General features: G+C 47.6%; 8 protein-coding genes across 8 annotated transcripts; 3 read left to right on the top strand and 5 right to left on the bottom strand.

The window, feature by feature from the left end:
* Positions 1-1,787: 1,787 nt before the first annotated feature.
* Positions 1,788-5,523, bottom strand: N7533_011679 (cation-translocating P-type ATPase; the record flags this gene model as incomplete). Its single annotated transcript, XM_057108329.1, has 4 exons — positions 1,788-2,373; positions 2,415-2,658; positions 2,711-2,852; positions 2,902-5,523. The coding sequence occupies 4 exons, from the start codon at positions 5,521-5,523 to the stop codon at positions 1,788-1,790; spliced, it is 3,594 nt and encodes a 1,197-aa protein (XP_056955707.1).
* Positions 5,524-6,603: 1,080 nt separating this feature from the next.
* N7533_011678 (uncharacterized protein) lies at positions 6,604-6,883 on the bottom strand (the record flags this gene model as incomplete). Its single annotated transcript, XM_057108328.1, has 2 exons — positions 6,604-6,780; positions 6,836-6,883. 2 exons carry the CDS (start codon positions 6,881-6,883, stop codon positions 6,604-6,606), a joined length of 225 nt encoding a protein of 74 aa, XP_056955706.1.
* Positions 6,884-6,896: 13 nt separating this feature from the next.
* On the bottom strand, positions 6,897-7,634 carry N7533_011677 (CCDC90 family protein; the record flags this gene model as incomplete). The annotated part of the gene is made up of 1 exon (XM_057108327.1): positions 6,897-7,634. The coding sequence occupies one exon, from the start codon at positions 7,632-7,634 to the stop codon at positions 6,897-6,899; it is 738 nt and encodes a 245-aa protein (XP_056955705.1).
* Positions 7,635-9,164: 1,530 nt separating this feature from the next.
* Positions 9,165-10,685, bottom strand: N7533_011676 (F0F1 ATP synthase subunit alpha; the record flags this gene model as incomplete). The annotated part of the gene is made up of 1 exon (XM_057108326.1): positions 9,165-10,685. One exon carries the CDS (start codon positions 10,683-10,685, stop codon positions 9,165-9,167), a length of 1,521 nt encoding a protein of 506 aa, XP_056955704.1.
* A 530-nt stretch (positions 10,686-11,215) lies between these two features.
* Positions 11,216-13,221, top strand: N7533_011675 (vacuolar ATP synthase catalytic subunit A; the record flags this gene model as incomplete). The annotated part of the gene is made up of 4 exons (XM_057108325.1): positions 11,216-11,386; positions 11,441-11,525; positions 11,588-12,255; positions 12,313-13,221. Coding segments are annotated over 4 exons (1,833 nt in total), but the record flags the coding sequence as incomplete, so codon positions are not given.
* A 667-nt stretch (positions 13,222-13,888) lies between these two features.
* On the bottom strand, positions 13,889-14,393 carry N7533_011674 (SBDS family protein; the record flags this gene model as incomplete). Its single annotated transcript, XM_057108324.1, has 2 exons — positions 13,889-14,087; positions 14,230-14,393. The coding sequence occupies 2 exons, from the start codon at positions 14,391-14,393 to the stop codon at positions 13,889-13,891; spliced, it is 363 nt and encodes a 120-aa protein (XP_056955702.1).
* An 877-nt stretch (positions 14,394-15,270) lies between these two features.
* Positions 15,271-15,668, top strand: N7533_011673 (uncharacterized protein; the record flags this gene model as incomplete). Its single annotated transcript, XM_057108323.1, has 2 exons — positions 15,271-15,406; positions 15,472-15,668. 2 exons carry the CDS (start codon positions 15,271-15,273, stop codon positions 15,666-15,668), a joined length of 333 nt encoding a protein of 110 aa, XP_056955701.1.
* A 539-nt stretch (positions 15,669-16,207) lies between these two features.
* N7533_011672 (VTA1 family vacuolar protein sorting-associated protein) lies at positions 16,208-17,671 on the top strand (the record flags this gene model as incomplete). Its single annotated transcript, XM_057108322.1, has 4 exons — positions 16,208-16,310; positions 16,403-16,503; positions 16,573-16,700; positions 16,783-17,671. 4 exons carry the CDS (start codon positions 16,208-16,210, stop codon positions 17,669-17,671), a joined length of 1,221 nt encoding a protein of 406 aa, XP_056955700.1.
* Between the last annotated feature and the right edge of the window lie 1,808 nt (positions 17,672-19,479).

The raw sequence follows: 19,479 nt of genomic DNA, 5'->3' as shown, positions 1-19,479 counted from the left end.
GCGCAAGAAAGAAATTTTGAATGATACAGACCGGATGGACTATCGCGTGTCTCATCGTGGAGTCATCACCGTCATTTCAACCGTTTAACGGTGATAAATAAAATATCGTTCGAACTCAGCTATTGTCATACGTGTGAAAAGCACCAACTCGGTGCTGTCAAAAGTCCCTCGAGGAAATTTGAGGACAAATCCCTCACTTCCACTGATTGTGATATATTGCTAGTTTCTTTTTCATATTTGCTTGCTATTGTAAGAGGTTACCAGAGGAATTGGTCTATCGCGCGTACAGTCTTTCGCCGTCCGAACTTCCCCTGTCGCATTGCTGCTGTTTTGGATTATGCGATTCCATTTATTGCATTACTACTTCTTCTACTCGGTACAAGGCAGCCAACAGTCACACTGCGATACTGCTTGCGTGCAATTCCCGAACAATCGCTTGCAAATGGATTCGCATTATCTGAGACAGCCATGTTCGGAGGAGTATTCGCAGACCCGACCCCATTAGAGTCAAGGACCAATGCTGAACGAAGCGAAAGCCAAATGGCTCTTGATTACCGACCCTTGCTTCATTCCACATCCTATCAGCATGGCCCTTCCACAACAAACGCTTGGGCTGTTTCATCCAGAAGACAATATCTTGCAGATTCATCGGAATGGCCACCTCGGTCGCGTTTTTCGACGATCAGGATACTTTTCCGGCTCCGGCCTCGACCATTGGGTATCGATCCCTGTCATTTGCTGTCTGGGAAATATGCCGAGATCGTATCCTTCTAGATTGTTATATTGATCTAAAAGGCCCCAGGCCTCCGAGGCAAAAGTTATTCCTACCTGCCATTCCTGTTCTACGTGGCTTGACAGTGATACAGAGGCTGTAACCAGCCCAGGTTCTCTCGCGCCTGCCAATGTCACTCTATTGATTCTCCTCAAGATCCTCCGGACTGGAGCTTTCAGAAATTGCTACATGAAGTACCCCAGCGGCAGTTTAAATATACACACTCGGGGTGTGACAGCCAATTAAGGCGCCGAAAGGCCCTCGAGCGACACCTGACATGCCATCAGATGAAAGGCCGTACACCTGCTGGGTGCCAGAATGTCACCGCACCTTCAAACGCGCGGACAATCTCAAGGCCCATTATACTACCCATGCCAAAGTGGGCGGCCGCAATCGCTATGTGGCAACCTTGGACAATATGAGTTCTGTCTACAGCCCGGAGTTTCGCGGTCAATTGACATTGGAGGGGTGGCCAACTCATGAATAGACGAGAAATGGAAAGTCCTGTCAATTCGGAGTAATTGTTGATCTATTGCCTGGCAAATTTAATGACCGACAGGAGTGTTACACAACATATCAAAATGCCATCATTATACTCTGAAGTTCCCTCCCGGTCCTACCGGATCTCTTAGATCGATTGTCCATGTTTTCTTGATTTATGCGGTATCACCCTCTAAGCTTCAGGAATAACAATGGGATTTTGTTTCAAAACTTGCGGAACAAGCCTCACGTCGAAAAGTCCTGCGCCACTTAACTCTGGTGCTCGTTGACCATGACCGCCGCCGCCTGCGGTTCCAGGGAATCCGCATGATCATGGATGGCTTGCCCCCTCGTCATTTCGACTCACTGGTAGGGTCTGTGGCACCAAAGTTGAAAATTTCTTATTAATTTACATAACAGGAGTCAAACAAATACGTTACAGTATCGCCATTTGAAGACACATATAGCGAGAGATTCGTACCTCCGCATGGATTATCAAAACGACGACGAAAAGTCTTTGCTGATGGTGTGATGCCTACACCTGCGACTGGCTCTGTTTCGTCCCACTACCGCAAATTAAAGGTGTCCGCTCAGATGCAGGCGCAGATGTCGAATATTGATCCATAAGGCCACTGACCGTCGTGTCTTCAATCGTTGTGGGCAGCGTAGAAGCATATGGGAGTTGTGAGCTGCCGCGGGACTGGAAGAAAACTTCGGGGTGCTTGTGTATTATATGCCTCAGTCGCCCTCCGCGGATCCTCTTCATGAACGACGGCTGGTCGCGGATTGCCTCCAGTGCGAGATCCCACCCGTAATGGCGGTCCTCCCCAGAGACATCCAGCCCAGGACCCTTTGCGCGGCTCCATATATATATTATAACCCTGGAGATGACTTTATCCGGGATCAGACGAAGCATTACCCCCATCGGTACCGTAAGAGCCCCAAGCAACACGCTGACTGCCCACTGGGAGGGCTGGTCAAGACACTGCACGGAAAAGGCTTTGCCACCGAGGAAAATGATCATGATCTGGCCACCGATGATGATGACCTGAATGAGAATGAACCATCTGTTGCTTAGGATGCCCTCCAAAATATTTAGACGGTTGTCAATCCGGCGACAGCTGCAGGTATCAGTCAGTAGGTGATGCTACCGGGAGAGAACCGCACTACTTGCTTGTACTGGTTGAATATCTGCATGAATACAAAAGTATTGAACACCACTGTCTGCACATACCTGATCTCCCATTTTAAGAAGAGGGATTGACCATGAAAGTGCAGGATGAGCGACACTGCTAGTTGATAGATGGCCTGGCCAACGATCATCTTCCACATTGTCAAGGTGATTAACGGCGCGGATTTGAGATCGGGTTTGCGCTCGAGAACGTATGCTGAAGGAGGGTCCGTCGCTATAGAACGATTAGGAACCTTGGAGAAACCCAAGATATGGGGAAAGGATACCAAGTGCAAGAGCGGCGAAAGTGTCCATGATGAGGTTGACCCACAATAGCTGAACTGCGCTGAGGACAGAATCCTCGTTATTACTGGCAACAGCCGAAACAAAGGTGAGGACGACAGCAGTGATGTTAACGGTTATTTGGAACTAAATGGTAGTCAGTTTCAGGTCTTGGAACGGGTTATGGTGATCTTACCTGAAGGAACTTTTTGACGGCGTCATTGACCGTGCGTCCCCACGCTATCGCCTTGACAATTGATGCAAAATTGTCGTCCATTATGATAATATCTGACGCCTCCTTCGCAACTTCAGTGCCCGTTATGCCCATTGCAAAACCAACGTCAGCAGTCTTAAGTGCCAGCGCGTCATTTGTCCCATCCCCAGTCACGGCTACGGTGTCGCCAAGTTCCTTGAGCTGGCTGACCAAAATGTTCTTGTCGTCTGGACTTGACCGCGCGATAATCTGCAGATTTGGGATGAGCTCGTTTATCCGATCGTGGTTCAACTGGCGGAATTCAGGCCCTTCGATGGTGATACCACCAGGCGTGTAGATACCGCATTGCTGGGCGATGGCTTTCGCTGTGTTAATATTGTCGCCAGTCACCATCCTGACAAAAACTCCGGCGCGCTGACACTGGCGGACCGCGTCGGGGACTCCTTCGCGGACGGGGTCCTGGATGCCGAAGATGCCTAGCATCGTCATGTTCTTGAATATTGGCTCAAAGTATGCCATTTCGCCGTCATTTTCGTGCGTCGGTGTCCCATGTGGCGGCCAGTTTTCAAAGTCCCGGTGCACAAGCGCAATACACCTCAGAGAGCGAGACGCGTAATTCGTTATAATGGTATCTAGCGCGAGCCTATTGTCCTCGGATAGCGGTGCCTCCGCCATACCACTGGTCGCATCTTGCACGATCTGTGTCGATTGGCGGAGTAAGATCTCTGCAGCACCTTTCACCAGCATCCGATACTTTCCATTATCCATCGAAACAACCACTGCCATGCATTTGCGACTTGAGGCGAACGGGAATATCTGCACAATCTTCACGTTTGCTCTCGCCTCGCCCACTGGACCAAGCCCGAGTTGCTCTCGCGCGAATGACAACAACGCCGTCTCCGTCTTCGATCCAATAAACGTCGTCACTCCATCACGCTCACCCTCGAACGCAGTCGAGTTGAGGACGATTGATTGAAGCAAATGGTTTTTGATCGATAGTGCAAGCGAGGATATAAATTTAGAGGCTGACAGAGTCCCTGGGCTTGGTGCGCTGGCCGCATCGTTCGAAGACGGTTGCTCTCCAAATCGTGACGTGGTGCCTAGAGTCACAGCCACGACACTCATTTTATTCTCGGTGAGTGTGCCGGTTTTGTCGGAGCAAATGGTTGTGGCATTTCCCATGGTCTCACATGCTCTGAGTAAGCGTACGAGGTTGTTGTCCTTGATCATCCTTGTTGTTGCAAAGGCGAGAGCGAGGGTGACCGCCAATGGCAGTCCCTCGGGTACTGCTACAACGACGACGGTGACGGCCACAATAAAAATCCGCAGAAAAGCCTGGCCTTTGGCCTCTGCACCGCCTTGGATGTCCTTGAGGCGGACTAGAAACTTGATGAACAGCACTATGAACAGTGTCAGGCCTGAGGCAAGGCCAACCTTGGCAATATAATCTGCCAGCACGTTTAGCTTGACCTGTAGCGGGGTAGTCTCGCCCTCGGCCTGGAGAGACATCATGGTTCGGCCGTAGGTCGAGTGGACACCGGTAGCAGTGACCAGAAAGGTCCCCATACCCTCTTCAACCTTAGAACCCGACATGATGAATGGATCCATCTTCTTCAGGTCGTCATTCTGCTCAACTGCCCTGTAGGCCTTGTCGCCAGGGGTTTTCCGAAGGAGGTCTGACTCGCCTGTTACCGACGACTCGTCACATTTGACGCCCTGTCCGTCAATCAGGATCCCATCGGCTGGGATTATATCGCCCGGTTCCAGGCATATCACGTCCCCGACCATAATATCATAGTTCGACACCTCCGCCCTCTTGCCCGATCGGACGACCTTGACATATCGATCCTCTTTCTTTTGGTTAAGCTTCGCGAATTGCCGTTCTTTCTGCCAATCATTCGCCGCACCGACGGTGACGACAACAAAGATGGCAACTATGATCGCTGCTCCCTCCACCCATTCCACGCCCGTTCCTCGCACAGTTTGCGGAATACCAACGGCAAGGGATACAGCAGCGGCAATTGATAGAAGAATCAACACCCTGTCATTGTACGCGATCCAGACGAGCTCCCAAATAGATTTGAGCTTCTTCTCGGGAAGCCTGTTAATTCCAAACACACGCTGGCGATCCGCAAATTGGTCCTGTGGCCACTTCATTGCTGATTCTTCCAGACTGGCATCATGCGGTGCCACGAAGGTTCGTACACCCACCCGGTCAAAACTCCCCGTGTCATCCAACACGGTCTCGTCAATGCTCAAGCCGCTCAGCACGTCGGTTCGCAGACCTTTTTCAAGCCCACTCATGCCACCTAGAGCGCTAAAGGCGCTGAAACTCTTGGGGTTTAGGAGTTTGTTCAGCTGGTCCAGCGAGAAGGCGAACTTCTTGTTCGCCGCTTCGAAATTGGACTCCCCGCTGAGTCCTGGTTGGAGCGTACCACCATCATTGCCGGAATTGTCTCTACCCAGCGATATGTGAGATGATAGAGGAGCATATGTGTCTCTGCCTTGGCTAAAAAGGTTTTGAGGAATGCTCTCTGACTCTACTGACTTGGCACCAGACTGCGTAAAGGGCACGGACACCAGATGGGTATTCGAGTCGGTCATGCCGGCTTGGTGCGAGAATGCATAAGTGCCCTAAATCGATTTGATAGCTAGTATTTTTGTATAGAGGCGTTATGGTAAAAATAAAACTGGTTCGAATTTTAAATATTTGGAATGGTATTGAGCTCGATAGCGGGGTAACAACGACGGTATCGAATTTGTCATCTGCATCTACGGAAAACAATACGGAGTATTGACCTCATAATGACCAACAGTCACCTAACCGCCAATCAGTTGATCAGCAAAGTTACGCTCCATCCAAATTAATCTGTTCTCTGAATCGAGACGACTAGCTTTCACCATTGACACTACATTATTGAAGCAGAAATCAGTCACGTTATTCACGTCAGTCACAACACTCAACAACCTAAGCCTGTGGCTACTACCATGCGACCCCTATCAGCCAGGCCTTGTTCACTTCTACGGGTCGGTCATATTTTTAGGGCTTGCTATCACGAACTACCCCAATTCAGCACTACAAAGAGAACTACTCCAACTTCTGTTGCTACCGGGCTTCCTGATGATTTTGAATCAGCGCCTTTGGCCACGGACCTGTCAGAAAAGACAAAAACTGGGCTTAAATGGGATGAAGCCCTGGCTACATTGAGCGAGGCTGCGGTGAGCTTCCACTGTTTGCATTATCATGGATCCAAGAATCTTCCACTGAAAGGTTGTCGTCTTTAGATTAGGGCAGATCAGGATGATGTTAATCTCAACCTTCAGCATCGAGTGAAGAAGACCCAGACCCCATCGACGGAAAGCAAAGCGCCGAATTTATATAAAACGTGACTGCGCTTCGGGATCAACCGAGCGAATGATCTGGTAACATGTCTTATTCGCAGAGAAGTAATAATTGAATGGACTATTTCTCCACAATTCATACAAGTGTGACCTGCAAAATACAAAGTCAGCTAATGCAGTGGTTCTTCTGGGGTGGTTGAGGACTCTAGTATCATTTATGGAGGGTACAGTAGGCCATGAACCACACTCCATCATATATTCCTGAGGTTAGAGGTTGGTATTATGGAGCTGCGTTTAAGAGCCCCATTTTGAGTACGAAGATAATGGGTAATATGATAAGGCTTAAGTTTGTTTCAGCTCAATACAGTATGCGTCAATAAGGTGCCCCGGAGTTAGACCATTATTTCTGTCCTGGTTCCTCGGGGCACACTTGAAGATACCATGATCAGTATTGATAACCATCAGAAGGTAATAAAGAGAGGATGTCTCACTTTGTTTGAGAGGTGCCTTTGCAACAGACTGTCATTCGTTTTTGATGTTTTGCTCTGAATCTTGCGCGCGGGTAGAAGAGTACTTCAGGAAGAAGACAATCATCACTTGGTAAAAGGATATCGTCAGCCATGAGGTTTCAGATCTTATTCGAGACGCATTAAAGACGCACAAGCGCAAGATGCAATAGTCAGGGCAGCGCGACGTGTCAACATCCATCTGATACTATTGATTGCGGTCTTCCCATCGCTGTTTAGTGACACACTAATTTTGTAATTAAGCTCCTGGAGCAAGATGTCGATAATCCGTTGGTCCTCTCGGGTGGCAATGCTATATTCATTTAACATACCCTTGATACTATCTTTCATGCCAACAATTTCTTGGGTGAGACGCTGCGAGAGAGTATCATATTCTTGCTCCAATTGTATCCGCAAAGCATGTTGTCTTTTCGTTTCCAAATTATACGCTGTTCGTAAGGACGATCGGAATTCTGAGCAGGCTGCCTTGAATTGGTAGGACTCGTTGTCGACAGTGGATTTGGAAATCAGACATTGTTTTGCGATATCGATGTTCTTTTGTAGGATATGTTGGATAGCTTTCGTGATTGTCACCGATTGCTCATTTGTAAAGCCGCCATTTGTGAGATCACGAACTAAGAAATAAGTATCGGGTTGATACTCGCTACGAATTGGTATCGGGCGTGGGGGTTTGTTGTGTGGTGTTATTAGTCCAGGGGGGGTCAGATAGGCTGAGGGGGTGGGCATGTGGATTGCATCGTCAAACGCGCCCTGGTTCGGGTAGGGAGATATATGTGGCTTTTTGCTTTCCGTCCGTGCAAGACGAGCGGAAGAGGTAGAGGTATCTTGGGCCCCATCATTGCCCATCACATGCTCCTCTTGCTGCTCTGAATTTACCAACGAGTTGCCTTGCTTCGAGTCTAGAAAAGCTTGCTTATCGAATGATATTGAAAAGAATGTAATTGTAGTCACCCTTTTGGCATCTTGAAGCTGCTGGCCTGGCAAAATGTTGTTCCTCTCACTGCTACTTGTATCGCCTTCTCCGGACAATGTGACTTCGGCGAGCTGGCTGGATGAACCGTCCTTCGATCGCCTGCATGGATGGAGGCTTGGCTTGGCATATGAGCAGTTGTACTATGGATGCACTTGTTGATTGTATTGTAGACTAGTATAGAAACCGGCGTGAAGGCTAGAGCCACCGCTGAAAGGAAATCGAATGGTGCGGCCGGAAGATCGTTTATATGACTGCGCGACGCGTATGAAATTTGGATGGAGAAATGGAAGCTTCGGGGTCACCATAATACGATAAGCAAAAGCTCAGATAGAGTATTGCGCTATAGAGAAAACGAAGTGTAAGGTCCACCACAATGCAGTTACCTCGTACTCCGGAATGGTGGTCAAGCAGTCGGGTGTCAATAATAACAAGAAAATATACCGCTAGACAAAGATATTGTCAGGGTGCGCATTTCTGACTCATAAAGCAATTATATATCCACCACTGGACGACAACTTCATTTGACATTCCAGATAATTTATTTCACTTTATTCTACCAAGGCTCACCTGCAACTAGAAACATTGTTGGTAGGTGAACTATAATGCAGACCGTACTCATTGGACACCAGCTCTGGGGTGTCTTCGTAATGATGTAACATCGTGTGGCGCACATAGCAATATTACCGTACAAAGGCTCACCTCACTCCTGTATATTTGCCAATCTCAGGGAGAATACCGGGTCATAATATGTGAGAACCCCAACGTGAGCATAATCATTTAGGATGTCACACACTATGAGGGGAGCTGCGTTTCACCACCCACCTACCTGTAGGAAACTAAAAAGCAGAGCCTTCGTATATTATAAATTGACTCTTATTCACTGGCAGTTGACGAATAAGATCCAAGGATACAGAGGAAAAGCAGCGAAGTATCAATGTGGAGCTTACAAACGTACGCAGATGACAGTGGCGTATTAGATGTGACGTCATGGACTGTCCGAAATCAACGGCAGAACAATGGATCAAAAGATACCGTTTTTAATTAATAGGTGACAGTAGTACAAGGACAGCCCTCGGGTATAAAGAGATTAAGTGTTTCCGAAATTCAAAGGTCTCACGGAAGAATATCCCTTAACAATCAGCTCCAGAACGAGATTTAGTGGACGGAAGTACATAACAGATTTTCTAAACTAAGTAATGAGGCGTCGAATGTTATTTGATATATATCTCAGAATATCTCAGAGGACTTCATACCCAAGGCTCATTCCTACGAAAGTTTGGTGACAATTTGAGGCCGAAGAGCAGGAATTAGTTAACCCGATGCTACGCCGTTTCACGTGTAAATATCGTAGATGGAAACGTGCGTGGAACCAAAGCTCGAATGAAAAACAACGCGACGCAGATTTACGCACCGGAAACAACTGCCTGCGTGAAAGTTTTGTTGAAGTCGATGATGACTTTCTTGACCTGAGCTTCCAGGCCATTGCTTAGTTTGCCTTCATCTTGAATCCTGGAGAGTATCTCTGGCTTATTGTTTTTCAAGTGGGCAAGGAGCTCAGCTTCCCAGCGCATAATCCTGTTAACAGATATATAGTCAAGAAGGCCATTAATACCAGCGTAGATCAAGGGTACCATCTCATTGACAGCCATTGGAGCGTACTGCTTCTGTTTCAAAAGCTCTGTTAGACGCTCACCACGTCTAAGCGTTTGCTTGGTGGCGGCATCCAAATCTGAACCTAGTTGAGAAAAGGCAGCAACTTCACGATATTGGGCCAAGAAGAGCTTGAGGGAACCGGCGACCTGTTTCATAGATTGAAGCTGTGCAGCAGAGCCAACACGAGACACAGATAATCCAACATTGACCGCAGGACGGATGCCCTTGTAGAAGAGTTCAGATTCCAAAAATATCTGACCATCAGTGATGGAGATCACGTTGGTGGGGATGTATGCAGAAACGTCACCACCCTGCGTCTCAACGATAGGAAGGGCAGTGAGAGAACCGCCACCTTGCTTATTATTCAATTTTGCGGCGCGCTCCAAGAGACGAGAATGGAGGTAGAAGATATCTCCAGGGAAAGCCTCGCGTCCAGGAGGCCGACGGAGCAACAGCGACATCTGACGGTAGGCAACAGCATGCTTTGACAAATCATCATAGATGATAATGGCATGCCTGCCGTTGTCTCGGAACCACTCCCCAATAGCACAGCCAGCGAAGGGTGCAAGGTATTGAAGAGGAGCAGCTTCTGAAGCTGTAGCTGCGACAACGATCGAATATTTCATGGCATCATTCTCCTCCAGGGTATTGACAAGCTGGACCACCGTTGAGCGCTTCTGGCCGATAGCAACGTAAATACAGTACAGCTTGTCAGTCTCGGCGTCGGAGCCATTCCATCTTCTCTGGTTTAGTATAGTGTCCAGAGCGATGGCCGTCTTCCCAGTTTGACGATCCCCGATTATCAGCTCACGCTGACCGCGGCCAATGGGTACCATGGCGTCAATTGCTTTTAGGCCAGTCTGGACGGGCTGGTTGACGGAATGGCGAGGTAGAATACCAGGGGCCTTGAGCTGAGCCCGGCGCTTCTCGGTGGTTTTGATGGCCCCTTTTCCATCGATGGGATTTCCGAGTGCGTTCACCACTCGACCTAGCATCTCAGGGCCAACAGGAATATCGACAATCTCACCAGTTCGCTTGACAATCTCGCCCTGTTTGACGAGGCGATCCGAACCAAAAAGGACGATACCGACACGAGCAGCTTCTAGGTTCATGCACATACCCTTCACACCGGAGGCAAATTCGACAAGCTCTTCAGCTTGAATGTTAGTCAATCCATGTGCACGAACTATACCGTCACTGACAGACAAGACTCGGCCTTCCTCTGGAAGGTCAGATGTCTCCTTAATGTCGTGTATCCTCTGCTGAAGCATCGAAGAGGCTTCAGCGGATGGTTTGGCGTTAGTAGCGTACGAACAAAGCTGCTTGTGAGAAGATATTAAACCTGCTGTTGGGCGGTCGAAGCATCTGTCGACCCTAGCGGCGCAAGCATCATTGATGGAGCGACTAATTAGCCGCCATGTGTTTTTAAACATGCCTAGATAAATTTCCCAACCTAAAGATTCAGATCGTCAGGAAAAGCTAGAAGATAGTGTCAAGGTAACGACTACAGTCATGATGATGTAACTAGCCGCCCACAATGAGTGCGTGGGAGCGGTGTGGGTGGGTGGCACAGCCGCACAAGTAATTAATGATTTCGCGCAACACCAATATTTGAAACCTTCAGTATAAATGGCAGCGCCTAACCGCAGTCAATTTGCAATAATCAACTTCACGATTCTTCATTTGGTGCCGTTCTGTACCTGGTATATAAGCAAGCCACAGCCAACGAAACGCCCTCGAGTCGCCGCCAACTTGATGTATTGATATTCTCCGACGCATCTGCGACCGCATTTTTACAAGTTTTCACAAAATACCTTACGTACCACAACTTCCGGTACTTACGAAAACATATGCGATGGCGTCGAGGGTTGAACAGTTATACAAGGAAAATGGCCGAACCGGCTCAGTATTCTCTATTTCAGGACCTATTATTATTGCAGAGAATATGCGAGGCAGCTGTATGTACGAACTTGTAAGTGATTATGAGTCCAACATGCTAAGAATTTTTTGACTAACTTTTCTACAGTGTCGGGTAGGGTACGACTCGTTAGTGGGGGAAATCATTAAAATAGAGCACGATAAAGTTACCATACAGATCTACGAGGAAACAAGTACATTTTTATCCGTTCGTTACCCACTTTCCGCTGCTGACGTCATATGACCGGACCGGCAGGTGGTGTAGCAGTTGGTGACCCTGTAACCGGCACAGGAGAGCCTCTGACTGTCGAACTTAGGCCTGGACTGATGGGTACTATTTACGACGGAACTCAAAGGCCTCTGGAGGCTATTTCATGCCTGACAAAAAGTATTTATATCCCACGTGGGATTGACGTTCCTGCACTCAACCGCGAAAAGACTTGGGACTTCAAGCCGGGAACATTCAAAGTTGGGGATCACATCACCGGCGGTGATATCTGGGGAAATTTATTCGAGAATAATTTACTTGATGACCATAAGATTATGCTTCCTCCGCGTGCAAGGGGAAGAATCACGCGAATAGCGGAGGCGGGTAGCTACACGGTTATCGAGAAGCTTTTGGCAATCGAATTCGATGGCAACGAAGTCGAGTATAGCATGATGCATGTTTGGCCGGTACGCATTCCTCGACCCGTCACGGAAAGTTTGTGCTGCAATTCCCCTTTTTTCACCGGACAGAGAGTCCTCGATGCTCTCTTCCCATGCGCACAGGGCGGCACGGTATGTATCCCTGGTGCGTTCGGAAGCGGCAAGACAGTCATCAGCCAAAGCATTTCCAAATTCTCAAACAGCGATGTCATTATCTATGTTGGATGTGGTGAGCGTGGTAACGAAATGACAGAGGTCTTGACGGAGTTTCCTCGGGTATGTTAAGAATACCGTACCGGACCTCGAGAATTGCTATTTTAATTCGAAGCATAGCTGTCCATAAACAAGGATGGAAAGATGGAGTCTATAATGAGACGAACTTGCCTGGTAGCTAACACCTCCAACATGCCTGTCGCCGCCCGCGAGGCTTCAATATATACTGGTATTACTATCTCGGAGTATTTCCGCGATCAAGGCAAAAATGTAACGCTAATGGCGGATTCTACCTCTCGGTGGGCGGAAGCTTTACGTGAGATTTCTGGTCGCCTCGGGGAAATGCCTGCAGACCAAGGGTTCCCTGCCTACCTAGGTTCCAAGCTGGCTTCATTCTATGAACGTGCAGGGCGAGCTCTGGCTATCGGCAGTGCAAAAAGGACAGGTAGCATCAGTATTATAGGTTCAGTAAGCCCTCCCGGTGGGGACTTCTCAGACCCCGTCACTAGCTGCACCCTTGGTATTGTTCAGGTGTTTTGGGGTCTGGACAAAAAGCTCGCGCAGAGGAAACATTTTCCTTCCATCAACATCTCCTTATCTTACAGTAAATACTCAGCAGTCTTAGAACCGCACTATGAGAAGCACCACCCTGGGTTCCCACAGCTAAGGGACAAGATGAAAAAGCTTCTATCAAGCTCAAAAGCTTTGAAACAGCTCGTGCAACTGGTCGGCAAGGCTGCACTTAATGACCACGACAAAATTACACTTGATGTGGCTTCAATGGTTGAAGAAGACTTCCTACAGCAGAACGGCTATAGTGATTATGACCAATTTTGCCCTCTCTGGAAAACCGAGTATATGATGAAGGCTTTTATGCGTTTTCATGATGAGAGCCAATGGATCATTTCTCAGGGCCATAAATGGGCAAAAGTCAAACAATACACCGCCACTACCTGGACGGCACTTCGGAACATGAAGTTTGAAATACCTGATGACGAAGCTACGGTGATAACAAAGGTGAGAAATTAGGCCCAGTACGGTCGTTAATCCAATTTGACCCTTGAACAGTATGAAAATATTCTGCGCATACTTTCTGAAATATTTGCCTCTTTTCTTACTAGTGAAGTTGACCCTGAGGAACGAGCACAGTCTTCAATATGCTAAGATGTCAAATATGTTACATGCTAGCCAAGTCTTTATCTTCCTCACTTCTGTTTGTCGGTCATTATCGGGTAAATTTGTCAAACCAAAGCATGCTGTTCCCAAAGAAACAACGGCTCCTGAGACCCACACCAGCTTAATTTCACTACTTCGGAAGGTTGGGGGACAATGTTTTGGTTATTGACTACTGGAATGAAGCACTGATGCAACCTCATCAGTGATTATGTAGATACGGTTACAATTTCATTCGATACTATGGTCATTAGGATAATCAATCTCAGATCCATGTTCTCAAAATGTGCGAAGATAAGATTATGCTGCTGGCGGGGTTATTGAATGGGTCGTAATAAAGTGCGAATAACAGTCTCGATAATAAGAGGAGGATAAGGGGCCACACAATGATCTGTCTTCACCTGAACTCTAATGAATGCCTCGTGATCCTTGTGATTCGTTCCTAACTCCTTGTCGTTCAGAGGCCTGCATGTAGTAGGATGGTTAGAACTCGTCTCAAAGAAAATGGCTTTGTGTTGAGATCCTATGTAATATGGGATAATGACTGATCTGACAGGGCTCCTGAAGAGATCAGGCGAAGAGAGAGGTTGTTACGCACGGTACCCTCCTGAAGTTCGCCTTTCTCCAAGATATGGAAGATGACCTCCCGATCATTGGATGTCCCGAACTCATGCACAAGAGTGGCCCTGCTGGCTTCATTATGCATCCCTTGAGATCCATGTCTAGTAAAATTGCAAGGTATCGTTAGCAGGCAGCTTTGCGCCTATAGGGATTTTTTGCCGACAAGGCCAAAATTTGTGGACTGCGCCAGTATATATTCTTTGACATCGAGCAATATACGAGCATTCAGGAGCGGGTACCTACTGATGCGAAGAGTATATCTTCCACACATCCATCACCTGCTCAAGCGGGATTGAATGATCTGTCTTCCATTTCTGCGCGGTGACTATGTCTGCAACAAATATGACGAAGTCCTCAGTCTGGCCCTGATAGAAAACCTTGGACTGTCTTGTATTCGCTCCGACCATTGTGGCTGAATGTTTGTATCTCTTGATACAAATAGAGCCTGTGAAAGTGAGTGAAAATATGTAAAACAGATGACAGAAGGTTATATACGGGCGCTAAAGATTAATAAATATTTTGCCGGGGGGGAGGGTTATCAAGTATTGAAAAATTCTGTTAACTCCCCCCGTCATGATGATGCGACCACTTCCCATTCATAATATGCAGGATCTGAATAACGACGAAGCTGTATCCAACTGCAAGCGGAATCTATTTCCAGGCTTGACAATGACGTGACTCCCCATGCATAATTTGGTGCTGGGATATGTCATAAATAAAAGATTGGTTACAAAGAACGAAACAACAGCTGGCTAATCAGTAGACACCAAGTTCAGCTATGTACGGAATTTTGCGAAACTCTAATAACTCCACATCAAATCCTTATCTACTCTTCTCCAATATTTCCCCCATCTCCCGTTGTCTTCCAAACATCGAGTGGGCGCACTTTCACCCCATTTCATGCAAGTACGATAAAGTCTATGTAAATTGACTGGGCTTTTATGTAGCATTACTTAAAGAGTAACTCTATGGCATACCAATGACGGGCAATCTGCTAAATAGTGGCGACAGAGGGTTCAGCGATAGGCTGTACCCTGGCTCTAATACTTCCTCTGGAATCTTATCTGTGCCGGAGACGTCACAGGGTTAGCTCACCCAAAATTACAAGACCTGGGTTTTGCCACCACCATCCTACTGCCATTTCAAAGACAAATAAGTCGTTTGATTCCAAATTTATACTGAATTCTTATTTTCCACATTGCCACAATGCAGATCCTAAATCAAATGAGACTCATACGAGGCACGCCAACAAGCCTGCTGGTAAGTCGCTGCAGTCAAGACAATATGGCCCGCACTACAAGATCAGCTATCTTCTTTCAACACAAGTCCAAGGGTCTGGCAACCAACACAAAAGATCATGAACATGATACCAAAAGGTCATCGAAAGCTGATCCAAACCAGGCAGATTCGAACAGCAAAGGTAAATATAGTGAGCATGGCTTTGCTCTCCTGCTATCATGAACCTTATGCAATTCGGATTGATAGCTGACAGATATATATGTTTAGAACTGCCCGAGTCGTCCTCCGTAGCTGATGAAACCAAAAGTCGTGATGAATACTACAGCCTCAAAATGCACCGTGAAGGACCTAATACTGAGAGTGGCAAATTGGACTCAAAATCAAAATCCAAAGAAGTCAAGGACCATAATAAAGCAATGGGTAACCGGTATGATAAACGCTAAATCTTTTTGATTCACCACCATGGACCTCTTGGTTTTACTTGTATTATCAGTCCTTGTTTCATGAACATAGCTTGCTTTCCTGGAACACCAGGACGGAGGGCGTCCGCATTCCTAAGGTTAGATCATTTGGACGGTGTCAACTGGTTCTGTGCCTTCGAAGATGCCTAGTGCTCCGAGGCAGTGACTTTTATTATTGGCATCCAGTCTCCAAGAGTGACAGTTTGTTCGTATGAGTCTACGATGTCTTGATTTGCTATCCATAATGAGCAATGAGGGCCCATAACCTCTTGTAAAATGTGCGAGTTGGATGTGTTGTCTGGAAATTCTGTGGTTCACGCCCAGTATTATAGGTACAGATCTGACCCTAATTCATGAATAGTGCGTATCAGAGTGACAGACTAATAAGATGTAAACTCGGACCCCTGAGGATTGGATCTCTCGTGTCAGCAGCCGGTGATGTCATCGCGATCATGGCGTTACCACCATGATCAGGCGCCTCTCCTGGGTCTCATTCGTTCTTCCTATCCCACACCTCTGACATGGCAAACACTATTCCAGCGAGGTTGAGATCCACTGACATTGGCCTCTTTGCCATAAGAGCAGCCCAGATCGAGAAGACCAAGCCCGTGATTGCCTACTGGTGTGAGTCTCAACCCCCCCGGCCCCTCCAGCCCCCCTCTCGGGATGTCGCAATGGACGGTTGGAGCTTACTGACTGAATCGCCAATATCGCAGGTAATTTTCACATCGTGAATCAGATCATCGGACGGGGTCTTCATAATTCCAACGATGAAATTAAAAACTACACCACCAGCCTGGTGGATAAGCTGGAGCAGGTTCGCCAAGTCCCCCAACTCGATCCTTTACCTGCTCTTTACGTGACTAACAACCATGCTGTGGAATAGTTCAAAAGGGAGCATTCTGGCGATGAATTGGTGGTGGATAGCGTTGCGGCGAGTGCACTGGTCGAGCGCTTTGGGTTGGAAGTTTTTGCTCGCGCTGAAGCTGCTATAAACGCTAACAAGGTCACGAAGTGAGCTCTCAACTGTCCCCTGTGGCTACTAAGATTCCTCTTTCTCTGATTTGATAGTAGGCAAACCGCAGATACACTCCAGGCGGCGGCTCTATTTCTCGAACTATGTCAAATCTGGGGGGGCTCTAGACCCGGAGATTGTCGGGAGGGTTAAGTTCGGAAAGTATCATGCAGTCCGAATTTTGAAGGCGATCAAGAATGGTGAAGATCCCAATTCGACTAATCCTGTGCCAGAAGAGAAAGAACTAGAATCAATCGCCAGTCGGGAGGTTCAAACATTCGATGGGTCGGTAGCGGAACAGCCCTCTCGACCCAGACAGTCGCCAATCGAGGAAATTCCAGAGGAATCCGACCATCTAAAAGGGCGGGAGCTAGCCCAGCAATTGTCTCTTGATGAGTCGCTTCACCGATCTCGAACTTCATCACTCCAGTGGCCGCCTGCAACCCCGAATTCTGATGTTCCTTCTGTACTCGGCGATGCCCCTGATTCCCCTGTGCGAACAAAGGACATCGACAACCCACAACCAGGAGACCTAGAACTTTCCTCAACATCGGGGACAATTGGGTGCTCTTCATCGGCACCGAACCTACCAGGTATTCCCGGAGCCTCGACCTTTGGTGGAGCCGATGCCTTGCGCTATTCCAATACATTGCACCCCTCCCCACTACCAGCTGCTAGTTCTTCGGTCGGCGTACCGGCCCCAGCTTCGCTCCATAGCCTATCGGGTGCTAGCTTGAATCCTCCGCATCCTGCAACTTTACCGTCCGGACCACCTCCAGTTGTACGTGCACCTGTGGCTTATGTGGCCGCTGCACCATCAAGTCAACCATCACGGTCGGTCGACGACGAGTCTATCGCTCTGGCGCAGAAACATGCTCACTGGGCGCTCTCTGCATTGACGTTCGATGACGTCGACACGGCCATAAAGGAGTTTAAGAACTCTCTAGGACACCTGGGGGCAGCGTCTTAATATAGCTCTTTTTAAAATGCTCCAACCTTTGTTCACGCATGAATATACTTGCCCCATTGATCTCGGTGACGTTGATATTTGGCTCTAATACCCATACGAGTCGTCATATTGTTGAGTCTTTCTCCGGAATTCTCTATCCGTTCACGCCCTGGTCTGCCACATCGGTCGAGGGTCCACTTAGGATTGCGCCTACATCCCATTGATCGTGACATCGATGCCGTGCAATAATCCCATAGGCCTGTATGGGAAATGGGAAATGCATTCGCAATGCTATATGTCCACAGCAACATCGGTATTGTATCGCGGCATCGCCTTCCTACATCAGGATCAACTCCCCGAATGTTTATGTCGATTGAAGTGGAGAATACGTTACTGCCAGCAGCTGGATGATTCAGCGCATACCCGATCTCCTACCTGTTTCGTATAGTAATCGGAGTATTCTCGGCGTAGCAGCCCTGTAACACGCTAAACAACCCCTGGAATATGGCCTTCTGAGCAGTGGCCTGCAGATAGTTCTTCAGACAATCAATAAATCGCTGAATGGTTCAATTGGCCCTCATGAGTACTAGTCGATACCGATATCCGATAATCCGACATTGTATTCTGACAAACTGAGGGATTGGTCAAATACCACTAGGAACCTTCCAGGATAGGCTTATTCATCGTTCACCCAATCTGTCCTAGTATGGTGTCACAACACGCCTACTTCGAATAGAGAGACCCCTGAGATCATTCAACCGATCAGAATACCTTCAATCAATAATCGGATTCTATTGGACATCTTCAGTACTAGCCAGTACATCAATTCCTCATCCTGACATATTCTTTAGGAGAAATATGGGTTACGACCCGGTATTTTAGATACAGGTCCAATCCCAAGGCATGAGTAGGGCAAGTCAAGATGACAGAACAGTACCATCAATACAGGCTCCAACGAAAGTCAACCGTGGTTGGCATTTTTGTGGCTGATGCGGGTATGAATTCCACCATTTAGCTATAGGTTGCTTGGCTTCATTCAAGACGATTGATTCTTGTGTAACATGTGCCTTAGTCCGGCCTTTGGTTGTCCAGACCACATTTGGGTGTCGTTAATTTGGGTCCGGGTTAGCAAGCTACTATCGGCTAGTCTAGAACTCAAAGCTGCTGTGCTGTTCCTCACCATCGCCTCTTCTTTCGACCCGCGTCATGCAAAAATCCTCGATACCAGACTGACAGAAAGAGCCACGCATTTCTGACAGTCTGTCAATATTACGTCTAAAAGAATCGGGACTAGCGCATATCGATAATGTGTACAAGCACATTTTGCCAATCCCAGTCCTGCTGAATCTGTAATCTGCAACCACAGCGGAAGCCCACCAATAGTGTGAGCTTTGACAACGGCCCCATTCTATAATAATCACTGACCTTGTTCTAGTGTAAAACCTGAGGACACTGGTTCATCTGCCATTCCATTGGGCCCTCCGCTGTACATCATGAACGCACGTGCACGTCTACGCATCAATAGCCTGAGTAAATTGATGTTTCCAAGACTTCGAAACTCAGAATGAAGTTAACAGGAAGAACCAGTACTGTACCACTCGTGCAATGTCCAGGATTTACAGCCTAATGAAAGCAACGAAATTAAAAACGGGTAATGCGAATGTGGAAATCAAAAGACTGTTGATACTGGTCCCCTAGATTATGGAACTGCATGGGGTTTGGAATACCCATGAGAATACCAATGACTCAGGGGTTACTACCTCGAAGGATTTAGAGATAAAGACAATACGTGAAAAGAAAAGAGGGGTACTGAGGGGTGTAGCCAGCCA

This window comes from Penicillium manginii (genome assembly GCF_028828005.1).
Source record: "Penicillium manginii strain IBT 31320 chromosome Unknown utg000008l:1.0-3226943.0:1.0-3228205.0, whole genome shotgun sequence".
In the NCBI taxonomy this organism is placed as follows: domain Eukaryota; kingdom Fungi; phylum Ascomycota; class Eurotiomycetes; order Eurotiales; family Aspergillaceae; genus Penicillium; species Penicillium manginii.
This window is presented reverse-complemented; position numbering and strand designations above follow the sequence as displayed.